This window comes from Magnolia sinica, chromosome 10, assembly GCF_029962835.1.
Source record: "Magnolia sinica isolate HGM2019 chromosome 10, MsV1, whole genome shotgun sequence".
In the NCBI taxonomy this organism is placed as follows: domain Eukaryota; kingdom Viridiplantae; phylum Streptophyta; class Magnoliopsida; order Magnoliales; family Magnoliaceae; genus Magnolia; species Magnolia sinica.
Window position 1 is genome coordinate 1,851,529 of NC_080582.1, and position 22,805 is coordinate 1,874,333.

The 22,805-nt window shown below is 40.5% G+C and overlaps 3 protein-coding genes across 18 annotated transcripts in view; all 3 read left to right on the forward strand.

The window, feature by feature from the left end:
* The window catches only part of LOC131257717 (putative disease resistance protein At1g50180), a 103,918-nt gene extending 90,673 nt beyond the window's left edge, over positions 1-13,245 (forward strand). The window contains exon 3 of the mRNA XM_058258529.1: positions 12,561-13,245. The gene's annotated coding sequence lies outside the window, so the exon portion shown is untranslated. The remainder of the gene's footprint in view (positions 1-12,560) is intronic.
* The window catches only part of LOC131257603 (putative disease resistance RPP13-like protein 3), a 125,021-nt gene that overhangs the window by 35,222 nt on the left and 66,994 nt on the right, over positions 1-22,805 (forward strand). The window contains exon 2 of the mRNA XM_058258385.1: positions 8,578-9,472. Within this exon, the coding sequence (XP_058114368.1) occupies positions 8,578-9,472 (895 nt within the window). The remainder of the gene's footprint in view (positions 1-8,577; positions 9,473-22,805) is intronic.
* The window catches only part of LOC131257723 (putative disease resistance protein At1g59780), an 83,518-nt gene continuing 70,193 nt past the window's right edge, over positions 9,481-22,805 (forward strand). For 12 of the 16 annotated variants that reach the window (XR_009177586.1, XR_009177588.1, XR_009177590.1 and 9 more), the window contains exon 1: positions 9,481-10,656. Coding sequence is in view for 1 of the 16 variants with exons in the window: in XM_058258549.1 (XP_058114532.1) it covers positions 9,523-10,608 (1,086 nt within the window). In the remaining 15 variants the exon portion in view is untranslated. Of the gene's footprint in view, positions 10,669-12,279; positions 12,474-22,805 lie in introns of all 16 variants that reach the window. The other 4 variants (XR_009177584.1, XR_009177594.1, XR_009177597.1 and 1 more) reach the window with 2 other exon arrangements.

Genomic DNA, 22,805 nt, shown 5'->3' on the forward strand with positions numbered 1-22,805 from the left:
GATGGTGTGGATCTAACCACACATACACCGATGGCCCATCTCGACCTTATACGCCAAGTGATGCCAATACTTGCGCAAAAATCTAAGATTCCTTTATTAAACACTTTTAGATCTGACTAATGTGGCCTATCTGATTGTTAGATTGATCTAAAAATTATGGCCCTTGTATATTTTGGCCTTAAGGATCATATGATCCGTACAGATCTATCTTAGCACAATCAGATTCCATCCATTTAATTTATTCCTAAAATATTACTAATTAGACCAAAATCATAAAAACATCACTTTATTAAAATTGCCTATACACACATATACAATGATGGTGTGGATGATCCACGCCATCCATCGTATAGATCAAGAAGAAATTAATAAACATCCTCCCTTATCTTAAATTTGAATTTTTTTATGATATTTAATAAAAAATTTATTATTACTACTTCAAGAATCGATCCCTAAACCTCTCTCTCAATTAAGAATTTCACTACCAACTCAACTATTGACTTGTTTTTATTTTTTATTTAAAAATAAAATCTTTAAATATTTAATTTAGTTTTTTAATAATGTACCAAAATTTAGGGTTGTTACAGCTAGGGCTTTATTTCCTAAATTTGGGCCAATTGGCCTTAAGTTTCCTAAAATACTCACAATGGCCCTCTAGGACCCCCTATTAATGTTAAGGCGGCCCTAACACCCCTTAGGTCACCAAATCTGGTGTGTAGGTGCCTTATGGCCCAATGAGGGGCCATATAAAATTTGGGGACAAACGGATGAACGGATATGGGGTCTTAGTTAATGATTTTGTCCTTTAAATAGCCCTGTAGGGTCCATTCTGGTGATTGGAACAGTTTTGGTGGCCCTCTGGCCATGAAAGTTATAGGGTAGGTGCTCCTTGGCCCGATGAAGGGCCATGTAAAATTTGAGAACAATCGGATATGGGGTTTGGTCACACGGGTCCGATTCATGATCAACGGTCACCATTCTACGATCGAGTCCCAGAGTTTGTGGACGGGTGCAAAAAAATACATTAGACCCTCACCGTAAACGTAGAAGAGATCCGAAGGCTTAAAAGCTCGGAGTTTCAGTTCTATTTACAAGTGCCAGATTCCAATTCTGGCATTGGCGGGGTGCATTTAGCCACAGATTCCACTTTTAAGTGTCCACTGGGTCCGTGGCCCACAATGGTCCCCAAGCCCAATGAGATCTATGCTTCCCTAAATTTTTATAATTTTCTGACCTTCTCGTGTTGTGGTATAGCCCTCACAGGCTGTTGCAACGTGTGAACGACCATCTAGCTTGACGGCCCGCGCCAAGTGCTATTCTCACCTGTCTAGTCTACTTAGTTAGGCTAACCCTTGCTTACTTTACTCGTGGAACCTCACCATTAGCAGTTTAAGCAAGTGGTCCTGCGACAAATCCTACGTGAGCGCCCCAGGACACTGTGCTGGTTGGACGGGATGTTACATAAAATTATATGTAAAAATAGATTAACGGAATGGATGAAACATATTCATCATGGTGGGGCCCACAGAGTACCGACCACCACCACCATTGGGCTGATGGTAGGGGGAGTAGTCAATCCGCTTTCATTTCCATTTGGGATTCAGTGCCACATTGATCAGTGAGACTCGCTATTGCAGTGATGTCACCTATTTATATGGGTCCCACTATGATGTATGTTTTGTATACACACCGTCCATCCATTTGGAGAGATCATTTTAGGGCATGAGCCAAAGAATGAATCAGATCCAAAACTTGAGTGGACCCCGCCACAGAAAATAGTGGAGAGAGTCACACCCACCATTTATTACGACTGAATCCAATCCAAACCTCATCACTTTATCTAGAACCCCGTTACTTTGTACTGCAACCCCGTTACTTTATCTACTAAACCCTGTCACTTTGTATTACAACCTCGTCACTTTGTCTAGTGAACCCCGTTACTTTGTCTACTGAACCCCGTCACTTTGTCTACTAAAACCCGTCACTTTGTACTGTAACATCATCACTTTGTCTACTATACCTCGTCACTTTGTGCTGCAACCCCATCACTTTGTCTACTGTACCCCGTCACTTTGTATTGCAACCTCGTCACTTTGTCTATTGTACCCCGTCACTTTGTACTGCAACCTCGTCACTTTGTCTACTGAACCCCGTCACTTTGTACTGCAACCTCATCACTTTGTATTGCAACCTCGTCAAAGTGACGAGGTTGCAGTACAAAGTGACAGGGTTCAGTAGACAAAGTGACGGGGTTACAATACAAAGTGATGGGGTTCAGTAGACAAAGTGACAGGGTTGCAGTATAAAGTGACGGGGTACAGTAGACAAAGTGACGGGGTTGCAGTACAAAGTGACGGGGTTCACTAGACAAAGTGACGAGGTTGGAGCACAAAGTGACGGGATATAGTAAACAAAGTGACGAGGTTGTAGCACAAAGTGACGGGGTACAGTAGACCAAGTGACGACGTTGCAGTACAAAGTGACGGAGTTCAGTAGACAAAGTAACGGGGTTGCAGTACAAAGTGACGGGGTTCAGTAAACAAAGTAATAGATTTGCAGTACAAAGTGACGAGGTTCACTAGACAAAGTGACGAGGTTGCAACACAAAGTGACAGGGTTCAGTAGATAAAGTGATGGGGTTGTAGTACAAAGTGATGGGGTTCAGTAGACAAAGTGACGAGGTTTGGATTAGATTCAGTCATAATAAATGGTGGGCGTGACTCTCTTCACTATTTTCTGTGGTGGGGTCCACTCGAGTTTTGGATCTGATTCATTCTTTGGCTCATGCCCTAAAATGATCTCTCCAAATGGATGGACGGTGTGGATACAAAACATACATCATAATAGGACTCATATACATAAGTGACATCACTTCAGTAGCGAGTCATACTACTTAATGTGGCACTGAATCCCAAATGGAAATGAAAGCGGATTGACTACTCCCCCCACCACCAGCCCAGTGGTGGTGGTGGTCGGTACTCTGTGGGCCCCACCATGATGTATGTGTTTCATCCATTCTGTTAATCTATTTTTACATATAAATTTAGGGGTTGATACCAAAAATGAGAGGGATATATATCTCATATGGACCACACCACAGGAAAACAATGGTGATTGGATATCCATCATTAAAGTCCTCTTAAGCCCCATCGAACTATTTATTTGACATCCAATCTGTTGGTTTGGTCATAAAGACCCAAATGAAGGGAAAAAACAAAGATCAGCTTGATCCAAAACTTTTATGGCCCCCCAAAAGGTTTAAATGGTCAACGTTTATTCAACACTGTTTCACGTAATGTGGTCCACTTGAGATTAGGTTATACCTCATTTTTGGTCTCAGACCATAAAATGATCTAGAAAAATAAATGGACGGCATGGATGAAACACATATATCATGGTGGGCCCACATAGCACCGAGTGGCAGGGGAGTAGCCAGTCCGTTTCCAATGGAAACCGTGCACACGGATTCACCGGAAAAAGCCTTTTGCATGAAGTTCTAGCATTGGGATGTATGGTGGGGTCCACCATGATGTTTATAAGAATTCCAATCCATTCATCCATTTTTAGAGCTCAATTTAAGAAATGTAACCAAAAATTACGATGATCAAAAACTCAACTGGGCCATACAAGATGAAACAGTGGAGAAAGAAATTCCTATAGCTGAAACCTTCCTAAGTGTCTTGATGTTTATATGCCATCCAAACTGTTTATAAGGTCATTTTTACTAGGATGAAGTGAAAACACCAAAATATTAGACCGATGCAAAACTTTTGTGGCCATATAAATATTTCAACGGTGGACACTAAATCCCACTGTTTCCTCTCGTGTGGCCCATTTGAGTTTTGTATACACCTTAGTTTTGGTATTATGTCCTAAAATGATATTTAAAAATGGATGAATGGGTTGGATTTATCACAAACATCGCAGTGGGCTCATCCGGAATCCTTGCGCAGGATCTTATTGCAAAAGGCTTTGGCAGGAAATCCACGTCCCCGTTAGACACGTGAAATCAGATTGCGTACCGAGTCTTATCGTACTGCGTAAACTCTATTGGGCTCACTGTGAATTCATGTGGTTTATCCACGTCGTCCATCCATTTTTTCTTATCATTTTGGGGGTTGAGCCCAAAACTGAAGTATATCAAAAACTCAAGTAGACCATACCAAAGAAAACAGTAGAAGTATTGATTTTCACCATTGAAATGTTTCTTAGCCCCTAATGATGTTTATTTTTCATCCAAACTATTTATAAGATCACAAAGACATGGATGAATGGAAAAAAAAATAAATATTATCTTGATATAAAACTTCTGTGGGCCCCCAACAACTTTTCAACGGTAGAATTCAATTCACACTGTTTCAGGTGGTCCACTTGATCTTTGGATAATTTTTGTTGTAAAACCCTGGAATTAGATGATAAAAGAGATGGATGGAGTTGATACAATGCGCGAATGAAGGTGGGCTCCACAGACCTTACTCAGTACGTTTACCATACTGATTTACTCAGCATGCAAACCGCTTCCGTTTAACCTCTCCGTTATACTTCTTCTTAGATGTATTTTTTTAATATATTTTAAAAAATTGATGACGTGGCACTTATAGCGACGTTGATCAATAAAAACGCTGGTGGCAGGGAGTTCCTGCCTCCAGGAGGCAGAGGATCCGCACTCTTTGCCTTTGGCTATCATCACAAGGCATTAATTGCTCATTCCATACGTGACACGTGGGAAAAATAGTAGTGGATCCAGGCCGTCCATCTAATGGGTCCCATCCGTTGATTGTGTAGTGGAAGGTCCCAACTAACAAACCATCCAAGCCATATGAATGCTGTCATTGATCAAATGGACAGCCAAGAAAGATGGGTCAGATGAACGGATGAAGCTAATACCTTGTGACACGAATTCAACCATCCATTTTTTTATCTGCATTTGCAATTATCTTATTTGGCTGTCCATTTGGATGCCGACTTTGTGGTTTGTTTTTATTTATTTATTTATTTTTAGCGTAGGATGAAGTAAAAACACCAAGAAATTATCCTAATACGTGTCTATAAAAAAGTTTGAACGGTGGTCACTGAATCCCAACTGTACATCAGGTCGTTTTTATATGATGCAGGACACCACTGGAAGACAAAAGGGAGAAGACACGTGGTATAAAAACAACCAAGAAAAGAGAAAAAGAAAAGACCAATGATGGTGGAAGACGCATCACCCCTTGGCATATTTAAGGGATGTTTCCCTGACCATGGCCCGCCTTGATGCATGTATATACCTACCGTGCATTAGTTTTTTCAACTCATTTTATGGCAAAATCACATATTAAAACTCAAGACTATACCATAAAAACTTCCTATGATACACTGGAATGTTTATTTTCTATCCAACCTTTTGATTAAGTCAAACAGATTCATATATATATATATATATATATATATATATATATATATATATATATATATATATATATATATATATATATGTTTGATTCAAAACTCTTGGAGTTCCAATGAGTTTTTAATTGCGCACAATCATCACCACTGAGTTTTTATCATGTGGTCCACATAAGATGTGGATCTGCCTCATTTTTTGTTTCACTTTGCAAAATGATCCTGAAAAATAAATGGATGGAGTGGATAAAACACATACACTGTGGTGAGGGTCAAAGATCTTATTCAGTAGTACTTACATCCGGTGCTTATGCGACATTACGAAATATAAAATAAAATAAAATAATAAAGAGAGAAGAAAATAACCTAACGACTGACTTCTCAAACTTTCCCTCGGTCGTTGCCAAAACGCGTATAACCTTCGAACCGACTTTGGAATCTAGGGCCCACTTTGATGAAAGTGTTGTATATTCATACCATCCATCCATTTTCTTGAATCATTATTTTACAATGCTATACGAAAAATTAACCAGATACAAATATCCGATGAATCATACCATTGGAAAAGGAGATACAAATATCCTGTGAATCATAACATTGGAAAAAGAAGTAATAAATGGTCTTTAAGGGCGCGTTGGGTAGATTGGAAGGGATTGAATGGTATTAGGGTGGATGGCATGGATTTCAAGGTAATGATGGTGTTGTCAGTGGATTGTCTTAAGATCCATGGGATTATTATATCCCTGGATTACTATATCAAGTCTGTTTGACACGCCGGGCCAATCCCGGGATTAAACCTTCCCATCCCTTTCAATCCCTCAAACCAAACACGTCCGAGGGACACACTCGGGGTGGGTAACTCATGCAATTTGGGGCCCATGGGGGAGGTATCGTGTTCGAGACTCCTTACCAGGGATGATTAATGTGCATTTCACACCGGGCTCGAGTGGGGTAACCCGTGGGATGCGGGGACACATTCGGGGTGGGCGGCTCATATGATTTGGGGCCCACAAAGGGGGTTCGACCGAGGTCTTAACCCATGAGATGTGGGGTCTGGGCTATGAGATAAAGGGATTAATTCACCATACTCTAACAGTTCGAGCTTTTAGAGCAAATGGTTAATTGTCCTGCATCAAATTGGTATCAGAGCAGGAGGTCTCGTGTTCGAGACTCCCTCACCGGAGGTGATTAATGCAGGGACATTTTCACACTGGGCTCAATTGGAGTCGCCTGTGGGATGCAGGGACACACTCGGGGTGGGTGACCCATGCGATTTGGAGCTGACGGGGGAGGTCTCGTGTTCGAAACTCCTTACCAGGGGTGATTAATGTGCATTTCACACCGGACTTATGATAGGTCCCGAGAAGCATATAATGGTGGGTGTTCAGTCATCACCGTCTCTTCTGATGTTGTCCATATGAGATTTTGATTTTATTAATTTTTGAAAGCATGAGCTAAAATGAGCTGAAAAAATGGATGGATACGTTGTTATGGTAAAAAATTGATTGCAATCATGTATACGCTTGAAGACTATAGATTTCTTTAAGGCCAAAAAATCACCTTGGCTTGAGGTATCAACTTCGCTGCATCCCAAAAAAGATCTCTTCCATGACACACAATCATCATCCAAATGCATTACCATATATGCCACCACCCTTAAAACCGTTAAATACACCTGTTGCCATTTTAAAACTATGAAATCAAAATTGAAGCGTATCCAAAACTCAAAGTAGACCATAATAGTGGAAACCGCTGGACTTTAACTTGTACAACTGAAAACTTCCTTGGTGCTATAGAAATTTTCAATCAAGCTGATATTTGTATTTTCCCTTCATTCATGTATATGTTATTACCTATGGAACAAGTTGGATGGCATGTAAACATAGCTATGGACCCTGGGAAGGTTTCAACGGTGGATGGTCATTATCTCTGTTGTTTCCTCTGACATGGTCCACTTGAACTAATGGATATGCTTCAATTTTAGGGCCATGATTTAAAATAAGCCGGTAAAACAGATGGATATGGCGTGGATAATACATATACATCAGACGTGGACTCAGAGAGATTACTCACTAGGCCAAAGTACGTAGGTTGGCAATCCGCTCTCGAAAGTCGGGCAAAGTCTAGCCCTTGATCCAGCGGTATTAATCTCCAACCAACCGCAATGAATTCATGCTCTGGCATCTACAATCATTGATGACGCTGGGGAATTAAGCCAACATCTTTTACTCTTTAAAATTTCACATGTGCGTGACTGTGGAGGATCAGAGTCAGTAAAGTCCACAGGATGGACGGTCCAGATTCATCAAATGAACAACGATGTCAACCATTGAGTAGCAACGAACCATGATTGTTTTGTCTCGTGACCGGCAAGTTGGCCTCTGGAAATAAAGGGACCTGCAACTTGAAGTGAAGAGAAACAAAGCTTTTATCTGAATTTCTTTCTTCTGAGAGAAGAAAAAGTGAGGAAAGATGGCCCCTGTTGAGTCCATTGTCGAGCTCCTTCTCCCAAAACTCGCTGACCCAATCCTTCAAGAAGCCATTTTCTTATGTGGCGTTGGTGATCAGGTCCAATGGCTCGAGTCGGAATTTAGGCGGATGCAATGCTTCTTGGAAGACGCAGACGCCAAACAAGAAGGAGATAGAAGAGTAAAGGGCTGGGTGGGGGATGTGAGAGATGTTGCATATGATGCTGAGGACGTCATCGACACCTTTCTCTTCAAGGTAGCAACCTTGAGGCGAAGGCGAACTGGATTTGTGGGCTGCATTAAAAGGTACGCTTTCATCTTCAATGAACTGAAAGCTCGCCATCAGGTGGGATCGAAGATCAAGCGGATAAAGGCTAAAATCCGTGAGATCTCCGAAAGTAGGTCGACATATGGAATTGAAAATATAGGGCAGGACGCACGGACGAGCTCTGCCGGTCGAAGCCACCAAGAATGGAGGCTCACTTCTCCTAATGTTGAAGAACCAGATTTTGTTGGTTTTGATCATGACTTAAAGGCATTGGTAACGCAGTTGACTAATGAAGGAGAGCTGCGACGTCGTGTTGTTTCTGTAGTGGGAATGGGTGGTCTCGGTAAGACCACTCTTACTAGGAAGGTTTATAACACTGATAGTGTAAAGAAACATTTCCATAGTCATGCATGGATTTCTATATCACAACAGCCTTCTGTGAAAGATCTTTTGCAGACCATCACAAAACGCTGTATGGTTCTGTCTAAAGAGGAGCTCGAGTTGGTGGAGAAGATGGACGTTGTTGACCTGAGGGACAAGGTCTCTGAGTATCTGAAAGAAAAGAGGTACCTAATGGTACTTGATGATTTATGGACAAAAGAAGCATGGAATCATCTGAAAGATGCATTTCCGGATGTGAATAATGGCAGTAGGGTCATGCTCACCACACGAAACAAAGGCGTAGCTTTATTTGCAGATCCACGAAGCCAGCCCCATGAACTGCGATTTCTAACCAATGAAGAGAGCTGGGATTTGTTCTGTAAAAAAACATTCCTAGGACAAGATGGTGGTTGCCCGCAGGATTTAGAGAAGCGGGGAAGAGAGATTGTGGAAAAATGCCATGGTCTCCCTCTTGCGATTGCAGTCATTGGAGGGCTCTTATCAGGAAAGGAAGAAAGGGAGTGGGAGAATATACGCAAGAGCATCAGCTGGCAGTTCGTCGAGGGAGAAGTCCAAATCTCCAGCATATTATCTTTAAGCTATAAAGATTTGCCCTATTACTTAAAACCATGTTTTCTCTACCTGGGCAATTTTCCAGAGGACCATGAGTTCAAAGCCAAGGAATTGATTCGACTGTGGGCCGCAGAAGGGTTTCTTAAAGAAAAAGGCGAGCTAACATTGGAAGAGGTTGGAGAAGATTATCTGATGCAGTTGGTCCAGAGAAGTATGGTTCAATTGATAAGAAGAAATTCAAGCAGGGGTATCAAAAGTTGTCGCATCCATGATCTTTTGCGTGATCTGTCCATATCAGAAGCTAAGGAAAGCAAGTTTCTCGAAGTTCAGGGTGACAATGGGAATGCTCCTCCTGCATCTAGAGTCCGTCGGCTTGCAATTCACCTTAACGACCCAAGTAAGTACATTTCCTTAAGTAGTTCCACTCCGCACCTTCGTTCTGTGTTGATGTACACCCAAGGCGATACATGGCTTCAAGAGGAACAAAGCAACTTTCTATTCCAAGGCTTTAAGTTGCTTAGGGTGCTATATCTAGACGGTGTAAAAATAACCGAGCTACCGAAGCAAATAGGTGAACTAATCCATTTGAGATATCTCAGGTGTACTAAAACTGGGTTAGAAACGCTCCCATCATCGATAGGCAATCTTATCAATTTACAAACTCTATTTGTACAATCCAATTATTATATTAAAGTACCGGAGACAATTGGGAAGATGCATCAGTTAAGACATCTTCAATTGGGCGAGTACAAACGACTAGGTGATTTCATACCGATAATTGAACATTGGGGAGAGATAGGAGGGCATCCGAGGCTCGACCTGATAAGTAACCTCCAGACTCTATCTGGAGTATATGCTGGCAAATGGATGGAGGGTTGCTTGGGAAAGCTCACCAATCTTAGAAATTTAAAAATACATTGCAAAACAGGAGCTGATGCTGAGTTATTATATGAGGCGATTGTCAATCTGAACTGCCTCCATCATCTGTGGGTGTCGATGGCAGTAATGACAGGTGGCAATGAAGACAGAGCCTTAGTTTTGTCGTTACCTAATCTTTCACATCTTGTCAAGTTAAGTAAGTTGTATTTGGGAGGAAAGTTAGAGACGTTACCTGAATTTCCAACAAACCTCACCATACTCACCCTGCAATACTCCCGGTTAAAGGAAGACCCAATGGCAACGTTGGAGAAGCTGAAAAGCCTTCGCATTCTCAGATTGCTTAATTGTTCACATATCCGAAAGATAATGTATTGCTCTGCACAAGGGTTTCCTCGGCTTGAATCCTTATATCTTCATGACTTGGATGAATTAGAGGAGTGGAAAGTGGAGAAAAGAGCTATGCCAAGTCTTTTACATTTATGCATCCATGCCTGCAAGAAATTGCAGAAGCTTCCAGCAGGACTGCGATACGTGACTACCCTCAAGAAATTGGACTTGTGGTCGATGCCTTATGAATTCAAAGCAACGGTTCGAGAAGACCGGGGAGAGGATTGGTATAAGATCCAGCACATACCCTCCATCCACATACGATAGATAATGAGAAGCTAAGCAGTCGGACTTTAATTTCTATCATTATGAGAGGTACATACATAGGTGATACTTGTTTCCACTTTCATTTTTATTTACCTCTTAATCCATACTTAGAAAAATACAGTCTCAAGAAATTTAAATTCTAGTTATATGATTTGAGAAATTTATTCTATTAAACACTTTAAATTCTTGCTATGAAAATCTATTGCTGGTTTCCCCATTCCTCTCATAGTTTGTAAGACAAATTAAGTATTTTATTATAATTTTGGAATGCTATTTAATTATTTCTTTATATACAAATTTGCACGCTACTTGTTTGAAAAAATGCTTCAACCAAGACCATCTTTCGAATGAGTGCATCATTACAGTTTTTGCATTTATGTATTTCTATTTTGTTGATGAATTACTTTACCATGAATAATTGCACATCATTTTTAGGCTTTAACAGCAGTAGATAAGAGTGTCCTCCACTACTTTTCAGTCCTTTCCTTTCCTCCTGTCTTGGTCAGCATTATCATGTCCGTTGCTAGCCTCACATGTTCAAGCTCGTGTGAATCATCAACGCTTATGATAATGTCAACTATGATAACCTTGCCACTCTCTGCATCTATGGCATCTTTACATCTCTTTAAGATTTTCACACAATCCTCATCACCCCAGTTGTGTAGTACCCACTGCAACCAACGTTTGATGAGAGAGTTTACACATACGCATGACCAAGCTGCTTATCAAGAGAGTGTCACTATATAGCTTCCCTTACACAAGATTCAGGCTGTCTGCTCATCTGATGCACCTTATGTTAAATGCTAACTGTCCACACATTTTTATCGGGTTGGCTCACATTATTTGCATCCGACCTTATTCTTGGACCAAGCATAAGTTGTGGGTAAGCTTTCCTAACATGTGTGTGAAGCATTGCCCAACCAAATGCAGCCACATGCACCAATGTAGCATAAGATTGTGAGATAAAAGCTTTACATTAAGTGGGTCACACTTTTTAGAACTTTTGGCTTAAAAATCAAGTGTTTCCTTCCTCAAGTGGACAGGACGAAACAAATGGATGTTCGAAAGAGCTGTATTAGCCATTCTTTTTTTTTGTTTTCTTTTTTCTTTTTTTCCTTCTTTTTTTTTTTTTTTTTTTTTTTTTTTTTTTTTTTTTTTTTGGTATATTGTGCCCAACTTCAAGAAAAAAAAGCTAGATTCTTGTGCAAGGCTCATCTAATGAAAAATTGGGTTCTCAAACACACGTTCCATATTAATCTGTGTGGACGCATGTGGATGGTCATAATTCCACATGCGTGTGGGCTCAGCCTCTGTTTTATGTTAACTTGATGTGATTTTTTTAGTAGTTTAGTAGTACCATATGATAGTTTGTGTTACAACATGTATAATGTTCAATTGCAGTAGTGTAATTTTTGTTTTATATAGAGAACTCATTGAGGAGCTAATGAATTTACATTTGTTTGCATTCTATCCATGCTTTGAACCCCATATTGGATGAGTATACTAATTGCACATTTTAAGCTTGAAATGTGTGTGTCAGTAATATTACCGCAACCTAAAAGTTCTCTATTTGTAATGACCAAGTAAATCTAATTGCAAGTTCCTTGCCATCCAATCTTCCACAATCTCTTTTCCTGGGCAATTGATGTATTATTTTCCTATCTTTTGTAGGGCAACCATCGAGGGGTTAGACAGGAGCTTCGAGTAAGATTTTTGGAGCATCTATAGTCTATGGCAGAATGTATTAATTGAAGTTTGGATTTCAGAACTACTAGCCCCACTTGTTTCACGCATCAAGATACTTGGACTGAATGCATTTGAAGCCTATACTTCCTGTTTTATCAATTATTAGTTCTTAAAGTTAGGTATATGCTTCGACTTCTTTTATGGATTTAAGCAACCAAATTCTTGCATATAACTTTTAGGTTCTAATCATAAATTTCATTTTCCAGGCATTTTTCTCACAACAGATATTGCACTGACCTGCATGTGACTAGAGGAAGCGAAGAATGGTGGAATGGTGACTAGACAGTGATGAGATGTTTGGATGATCATTTGTATTTGTAAATCAAGGATTCATGTACTTTCTGTTTGAGATCTTTCAATAAGGAACCATGCACTAATATTCGTTACATGCTCTGCATTTTAATTGGAGGAAATTGTTCATTGGTGTTTGACTCGTTTCACTGTATGCATTATTTGCCTGTAATATGTTAGTTGAAAATTGAAATAAGAAGCAATTTCTTTACAGCGTAGGTTTGGGAGGGCTTCCACTATTTTTCTGCTTTAGGGATTACACATCTCAAAGGCTTGAAGCATTAGTGAGTTCTAGCGTGCATCCAGATTGGGCCAATCATTTCAATAGTTTGGATCACTGAACTACACGCTCCATTGCTCTGAAACAGTGATCCAAACCATCTAATCACTCCATAGGAAATAGGTAAACCATATCTATCATACTAGAAAAGTTCCATAATTCTCTAGACCATCCATCATGCGAGGCCCACAAGGAAATTAAGGGACAATGCATATTTATTATTGTAGAAAATGCATAACCATTGTCTATCATACAAGGCCATCTTTGATTGTCCTCTCTCTCTCTCTCTCTCTCTCTCTCTCTCTCTCTCTCTTTCTTTCTCTCTCTAATTTTATTTTATTTTTAAGACTACTTTTGATGTAGGACAATCAACCACTTGCTCTAAAAGCTCGAACTATTAGAGTATGGCAAATTAATCCCTTTATCTCATAGCCCATGCCCCACATCTTATTGGTTAGGACCTCGGGTCGCATGGGTCACCCACCCCAAGTGTGCCCTTGTATCCAACAAGCGACTCCACTCGAGTCATGGATCTGAACCTTCCTTCAGATAGGGTACAACTTGACTGACTATCCCTCTCAAAAGTCAACTTCCAGGGTATTGGTGAGAGAAACTCCTCTTGTGCAACAACTTACATCAATAACCCACTTAGGTTTTAAATTTTAAATAAAAATTATTATTGCCCTAAAAGACTTTTATAAATTGGAGCTCCCATATGTACGATGGGTCAAATCTTTGCTCAACGATCTAGACCGTCTGTAGTGAGCCTCCTTATTAATCCCCCATGTGCCTAAAAGTCCCCTATATTGAAAGAACCCTTTCTTGGGATTTTTGTTGCGGAATCACACAGATCTAGATCTAGAATAGCAATACAATGACACCAAACATACACAAGAGAACACAGATTTAACGTGGAAAACCCTTACGGGAAAAAACCACGGCACAAAGCGATAAATCTCCACTATGAAAATAGAAATTACAAAGAGAGGACTTATCCGATTCGAACAACCTTGAATATTACCCTTGCTACACACTTTGATTTTCTTAGAACCCCTTTAGAAAGCCTTAAAATTATTTCTCATCCCCGAGAAAAGCCCTAGGAACACCTATTTATAGTTTAGGCAACTTCCCTTTCGCATCCCAGTTGCGAAGGGACCCTTTCGCATCCTAGTTGCAAAAGGCAAGACATATCGCAACAATTTCCACCATGTCTTCAATCTTCAACTGTGTAGCTTCTTGACCTTTTTTCTTATTTCTGTATCACACTATAGCTTCTCTTGCATACTCCATCTTCCTTTTACACCATCGCCAAGCACAAAGAAGTTTTACAGACCTTGAACTTCTCTACAGGAACGATCTAGGAGAGCATGTCTATTGGATCAGAATCCACAAGCCCACCATCTTTGCTCCTGTCTTCTCAAAAGGAAATACGTAGTCTTCTTACCATCTCACCGCTACCCAATATTGCTTGCCGGGGTACTTGCTCACAACACTGACAGCCTGTGAAATAACCGGTCTAATCCAGATCATGGCATACACTGCCAACCGTATTTGAATAAGGCTCATGAGATATCTTGCTTTTCCTCATCGGTTTTGGGACATGTCCTGAGGAAAACTTAAGGAGAGACGCGTAGGGAACGCTCTCCGGCTTTACATGGTCCATCACCTCCTTGATCAATACTTACCTAATGTATTCTGCCTGAGATAACCAAAGCCTACTCCTCTTTTAGTCTCAATGCCGAGAACCATCTTTGCAACCCCCCGATCTTTCATCCTGAATGTCCCACTTAACCGAGTCTTCAGTACATTGATTTCAGACATGTTATAATTGGCGATCTGCATGTCATAAATTCCTAACTCACCATGAAGGAATCAAATCACTACCTAGGCGACAGGTCGAACCACGACCTCCTGCAAAGTCTTTTCTCAGCCCCTTTAACTTCGAACTGCTCTGTTTGCTTCATGTAAATCTGCTCTTCACTTTCCCTTACAGAAGTGCAGACTCCACATCTATCCTTCCAGCTCAATATCACATTGGCCAACCAGCACCAATCACGGATTTAATAGACACCTGCTATACCGTCGGCGCGAATATCTCTGAGAAGCCGATCTCTTCTCTCCGAGCATAACCCTTTGCTACTAACCTCGCCCTGTATCTATATTATATACTCCTGAAGATCCACTTGCATCCAACCACTCTCTGGCCCACTGGAAGCTCCACCCGCTCCTATATGTCGGTTTGGTACAACGAATCCATCACATCGCCCATAGTCACATTTCACTTCTCAACACCAGGCTCACCTAGAGCCATATGAATAGAAGATAAATCCCTTGCGATATTGGAGTCGTCCATGTACTTGCCGATACCCTGCGATCATGCCATGTGATTCTTCTCACAGGTGGCTGCTCCACCTGCCCTGTATCCCTGTCCACGCGTCTCAACCTTCCTGCCCTGCCCACTCATGTCACCATGCCCAACATGCCACACACATGCAGAGGTGAAATTCGCTACATCTACTGCAACTCTACTTTTTGAAGTGCTCTCGATCAACCTATACATGTTACCGAGTCGTTACACTTTCATGATTACCTGTGCCCCCTTAGATACCTTAAGAGCACTATCAATACCTATGTACTTGCATCCTTTTGCCTCAAGTACACCAAGAGAAATCAAATTCTGTTTCAAATCAGGAACGTGCCTGACATCAGTCAAGGTACGCTCCACCCCATCAAACATCTTGATGCGCACCGAACCAACAGCCACAACATTACAGGCAGTGCCATTGCCCATAAATACCTGTCCACCATCGCACTCCCTGTAGCTGGTGAACCAACTCCGATGAGGAGTCATGTGAAAAGATGCCCCTGTGTCTAGCATCCACTCGTCCTTACGATCATCGTATGGCCGTCTGAGCGAAGACACAGATAAAACATCACCATCACATCTACTTGATCCATCTGACGTGGCAGCATTGGCCTCCCTGTATGAAGCCTCAGAATCTTCTCTTTTCGATTTAGGATTTTCACAATCCTTCTTCACATGTCCTTCCTTCCCACAGTTCCAGTACTTTACCTTTCCTTTGCCCTTGCCCTTGGATTTAGACCTAAAGCCTAAAGAACCTGTACCTTGTTTAGAATTTCTACCCCTTGTAAGCAGTGCCTCAGAAGATATCCCCATGTCAACATTAAGTTTTCTCATAGCTTTCCCTTGAAGGGCCGAGATAACGGTGTCGACACTAAGGGTTTTATTGCTGCTGCACATAGTGTCCTTGGATGACTCATACGATACCGGAAGAGAATTCAGCAACATACATGCTTGTTCTTCATCTTTCATTACTTCCTCCATATCCAGCAATTTGCAAACTAATTTATTAAAGTTGCTGATGTGAGCCTTCAGATCTCCACCCTCTGCCATCTTGAAGTTATACCACTGCCACTTCAAGTGAAAGCGATTTTCAGAGGATTTTTTCGCATAGACATCCTCTAACTTTGCCCATAACTTAGCCGCAGTTTTCTCCCTGATGGCATTGTAAAGAACCTCATTCGTGAGACATAAACGGATCGATGATAAAGCTTTCTTATCAAGAGTATTCCAATCATCATCAGTCATAGTAGATTTTTGCTCCTCGAGAGTACCATCTTCGCCTTGCTTGATTAAGAAACTTATTATCTTGATCTTCCATAACTCAAAATTATTTTTCCCTGAGTACTTCTCAATCTCATACCTAGTACTTTCCATTATTACTAATCCCTCATATTCAGATCTGTGCCCCAACGATTGCTTTGATACCACTTGTTGAGATTTTTGCTACGGAATCACACAGATCTAGATCTAGGATAGCAATACAATGACACCAAGCACACACAAGAGAACACAGATTTAACGTGGAAAACCCTTACGGGAAAAAACCACGGCACAAAGCGACAGATCTCCACTATGAAAATAGAAATTACAAAGAGAGAGGACTTACCCGATTCGAACAACCTCGAATATCACCTTTGTTACACCCTTTGATTTCCCTAGAACCCCTTTAGAAAGCCTTAGAATTATTTTTTATCTCCTAGAAAATCCATAGGAACACCTATTTATAGTTTAGGCAACTTCCCTTTCGCATCCCAGTTGCGAAAGGACTCAGATTTAAGACATATCGCAACACATTTGACATGAAATGTGTAGCCTTTTCTTCACTGAAATTTTGGCATGTTTCTTATGGGTCAGGACTTTTCCAGTTTTGGCAGGATTTTTTTTTCTTCTTCTTTTTTAGTGGTATGTGGACGCTTCTTGAGTAGAGCCATCAAATCTAGAGCTTGAACGACCAAATAACAAAGCTTGAGCCAAGAGCATAGTATACTACTTCCTATCACTCTCTGCAACGTTTCTAATTCACCTCTTTAATTAGCTGCTAGCCTATTGGGCCTAGCTATATATATATATAAGTATGAGAGGCATAGATCTAACAGTGTATGAGAAAGAAAAGCCTCGGTCCCAAGCAAGTCCTTTTAGCTCCCCTTACATGTTAAGAGGAATGCATGGTTTTAAAGCCTGGATAAATCTGATACGGCTCAGACTCATGATTCCCCATTCGATTTTGCTTCGAAAGTCAATCCAAGTCGTTTTATCAGATAACATTCATGCAGTGCCTACCTGATGGGCAGCTTGGATCTCTTACATGTGTTGGATGCATGTGTATATATAGTAGACATCTGCAACCTTATATGCATTTTGATTTAATTAAGAAATGGAAAAGCAATGTAGTGAAAGCACCACCAAATGTTAATTGTGGGATTTTTTTTTTTCCAACTATTTTCACTGTGGGCATGTTTGGATAAATGGAATCTACTTAGAAATGGAAATCTTTTTCCACTAATAAGACGGTATGTCCGGTTCCATGAAATGAATTCAATGCCTTAACTATTATTTTTATCTACTGTTAGAATTCTTAGGAACTAAGATACAAGATGCCTATTGTGTAATGAATATGAAATTTTCATTTTCTATCCAAACAAATTCATATTTTTTGAAATGCTATTTTCCAGGGTAAAGGTGAAAGTTTTCATTTTATTTTATTTTGTCAGCTTGTTAGTACACTGGAAGTTATCATTTGAGTAGCTTTACATGATCCGCTTAATCCATATAGAAATGTAGTGATTTAATTAAGAAATGGAAAAGCAATGTAGTGAAAGCACCACCAAATGTTAATTGTGGGATTTTTTTTTCCAACTATTTTCACCGTGGACATGTTTGGATAAATGGAATCTACTTAGAAATGGAAATCTCTTTCCACTGGTAAGACGGTATGTTCGGTTCCATGAAATGAATTCAATGCCTTAACTATTATTTTTAGCTGCTGTTAGAATTCTTAGGAACTAAGATACAAGATGACTATTGTGTAATGAATATAAAATTTTCACTTTCTATCCAAACAAATTCATATTTTTTGAAATGCTATTTTCTAGAGTAAAAGTGGAAGTTATCATTTTATTTTATTTTGTTAGCTTGTTAGTACACTGAAAGTTATCATTTGCATAGCTTTACATGATCCGCTTAATCCAAATAGAATTCATCATGTGAAGCCCAACTTCAATACAGGTCATTAATCATATGCGCTCACTTAGATGTCCACCATGTATAATGTGGGTATCACATTTGCTCATATATAACGTGGGTATCACATTTGCTGTGGACAGTGCATCATGTGGGGTCATATTTTGATCGTGGGTTATCCATCATGTGAGACTCACCTTTGATATGAACATGCATTATATGGGTCCACCCTAATGTGAACCATTCATCATGTGGGGGCCAACCTTCAATATGGACAGATGGTCCATCATGTGGGCTCACTTTTAATGTCAACCTTCCATCACGTAGTCCCACGACCTTTAATGTCCACCATCTATCATGTAGGTCCCACCTTTGATGTGGACTGTCCATCATGTAGGGCCCGCTTAATGTTAACCAATTATTATGTGGGGCCACACTTTGGTGTGGGCCATCCAGGCCTATCTTAATATGTCCTTTCATCACGTGGGACACATCTTTAATATAAGTTGTTCATCATGTGAGAATATTAAAAAAAAAAAAAATTTTAAAAGATGTGAATTATCCAAAAAGTTTAAGAATAAATTTGTTGAAAATAACTAAGATTACAGGGGTTTCCGCGGATGCACGTGTGCACATGCGAAGTCGAGCGTGCACTTCGCACCTCTCTGCCTAAAGCCTTGAAAGTACGGCTCCGAAAAAAAAAAAAAAAACTTTTATATTTTGGGAGAGTATGACCATCCATGCGCATGCACCACTCCTTGTACAAGTGCATTTAGATGCATATAATCCAAACTGTCCAATCTTGCCGGCTCACTTTAGATGGGTTACAGCAACAAGACCATATGAATCAGACAATCTGCACATCCCTCCGGTAGGGAAACGGATTCGCTACTCCCCCTGCTACCAGCCAATGGCTGATGGTCGGTGCTCTGTGGCCCCACCATGATTTATGTGTTTCATCCATACTGTCCATCTATTTCGGATAATTTTATGGTATGAAACCAAAATGAGATATATCCCAAAATCTGATCTCTGTTTTTCCCTTAATGTGGGCCTTTATGACCTATTAACAGATTGGATATCAAATAAACAGTACAGTGGGCCTTAGGAGGATTTTAATGGTGAATATCCAATAACTATTGTTTTCCTGTGGTGTGGTCCACCTTAGAATTATATCCCTATAATTTTTGGGATCAAGCCCTAAAATGATATGCAAAAATCGATGCACGGAATGGATGAAACACATACATCATAGTGGGGCCCACAGAGCACCGACTACCAGCCACGGGGCTGGTGGCAGGGGAGTAGCCAATCCGTTTTCCTCCCGTGTACAGTTTATTGTTGAATTTGGTCAATCACATCAAACATCTAATGCCATATATGTCAACGTGTCACATTTTCGGAACTCCAATCCTTGGAAAAGGTCCCTAGCATGAAATTCAGGCTGTTCCAATAGTTAATTGAGCAAGACCATCTAAATCAATGGACATCCGTTGATTTGATCCATCTTACAGTTTGACTAACCTGATGTATGGATCTATCCAATTTTGCCTTCATAAAATATCCATAACTGATATATATATATATATATATATATAAAATAGCGGCCCAGATGTCGCAAGGTTATCAGACGTTGGAGGGAAAGGAGGAGAGCTAGGTAGACTTATGATGCCCGTGGGAGTACTGGATCATTTGTTCTCGTACCATAATCAACGGAATGCGACTTGGCTGCGAGCCCCGGAACCAGCGATGTGGGTGTGGGCATGGGCCTGACAGTGGGGCCCACCGATGTATGTATTATATATCCACGCCGTCCATCCGTTTTTCCAGCTCATTGTAGAGCATGATTCAAAAAATGAAACAGACCAAGTTTCAGGTGGACCACACCACAGGAAACGGTAGTTATTGGCCATTAAAAATATTTTTGGGCCACAAAAATTTTGGATCAAGTTAATATTTATTTTTTTCCTTTCATTTATGTCTGTTTGACCTTATCAGCACAGGTTGGATGGTCAACAAACATTGGCCCCTAGGAATTTTTTAATGGTGGTCTTTCAACGACTTTTTTTTTTCCTGTGGTGTGGTCCACCTGAAAGTTGTATGTGCTTCATGTTTTGAATCATGCCATTAAATGAGATGAAAAAACGGATGTACGGCTTGGATATACAATACATACATCGATGTGGGCATGATGGTCAGGACCGCACCCACATCCTGGTTACGGGTCGTAGCAAGGTCGCGCTCTAATAAACGAATACAGATAATACATTAACCTTGCGGCGTTATGTCGCCACGTTTGACTCATTCCAACCGTTGATATTCACTTCCGACGGTCAGGATTTATCGGGCACGCGCTGCGGCTCTTATATTGTCCAGCAATCATACAACTACATTTCACGGCATTTCGCCTTTTCTGCCGTCCCCGGTCTATTAAATGATACATTACAAAGAGCTCTACTTTCAGTTAAAATATCAGAACTGCCACTGCCTGTCGAAAACAGAGGTTCTATGATACGCAGGAATATTTGTTTGTGAAAATATGACCGTTGAACTTTTTATTTAACTGTCGTACAAGTATCTAAAAATCCGACATTAAGATAATGAAATGAAATTAATTTTGGTTCATTATATATAGATACTTGCTACCATAATTTAGACGGTTTGATTTTACTATTTGTATGCCACGTATGCAATTTCTAAATGCCTGCGTATCATCCATCGCAGTCTATCAGAGTATCACTCCGACCTTGGATCTGGATGGAGTCAACTTAAAACACCCAAAGACGAAAATACCCGAAGCATACTTGAAAATGACGGACACAACAACTTTAGAACAATCCGACGTCCATTTTACATACTTCCTGCACACATGTCAAGGTTACGGATTTTTTCCCCGGTGGGCCACATAGATAGATCATATCCAAAAATGGAACCGTTCAGAGGATCCTGATCATCTGATTGGATGATTTCGGAGAATTACAAAGGCTAAAGGTCATCCATCCAGTGGTTATAGTTATTGGGTAAAACTCATACGAACGGTCCGTATATCTTAAATGCAATTACAGCTCACGCGAGTGTATTAGGCATCTCATTTACAAAAAGTCAAGCCGTCTAGGTCAAAAGGTATGCATGCGGATAAAAAGGGATCCTGGAGAGTATTTCTAAGCCGTGAAATTATTTTCTGATGTCGTGGTGCATCTGACTAGTTTAACGATCTGATTTTGGGACAGAAGATCTACATTATGGGATGGACATGATGAACGGGTTTGATACCATGCCCATGTGCCACGCTGGCATGCAGAGTGGCGTGTGCAATAACTTTCTTTAACACGTGTGCGGCCTTAGCAAAGCTCTTTGCGCATAGATTCAAGAGAAACAGCACCGGAATTTATACTGCTCGTAGAATACTTTAAGACAGTCTAATCCAATCATCTAGACTGTTCATCAGGTGCTAAGCTCATTTCTTGGCCAGACCATGGTGATTACATCCGATCCGTTCAAAAAATTGGCCAGACCGTGGTGATTACCTCCGATGAAAATCAATCATATCCACAAATTCAAAATCATTGAACAGCCAACATATGAGTCAGTGACCCACCCGATAAGTAGATCATCCTGAATTTCATACCAATTGATCATCATGGTGTAGCCTACCCTTCCACCGATCTGATATTCTTTAGCTCGCCCAGCCTAGGTGAGCAACGGCCCAAAACAAACAAGCCCAAGCCCAAGCCCACTTTTGTGAAAGATCTGGGCTGTTCATTAAGCATGCTCACATCACACATGATATATGACAAAAATGTCCTTGAAATCCTAATCTTTTTGGGCTGACCTGCTTATGAAACCACTCAAATTTTAGGCCGGGCCAGTACGGGCCAAACTTGAAAGCCCGTGGGCCAGACAGGCCCATTTACAATCGTAATAGGGAACATAGCTTTTGTGCCCTATTAACAATGAACTCGGATTTGATAGCCTACCCGTCGGATATGTGGGACCCAAAGATGGTTTTGTGTGGAATGCTAATCAATTCCAATATTCTTTCATACCTTGCATTTTATGGGTCACTGATCATATGGTTAAGATCATGTAATTAGTATGATTTCTCACTATTGTTGACAATTGAAGGTTGGATCCACCTGATGAACGGTTTAGATCATGGTCAGCTATGCCACGTGTCCAGTTATGTGGGGGCAATAACAAAAGCAGTGGCAACCATGCAATTTTGGTGACAATCAAGGGCATTGTGTTGGTTAGTTGAGTATTTAAGGAATTTCAAACATGGAGTTGTCGGTTTGCCTACCATGAAAGAGTATGAAAGGTTTTAAAAGGAAATTC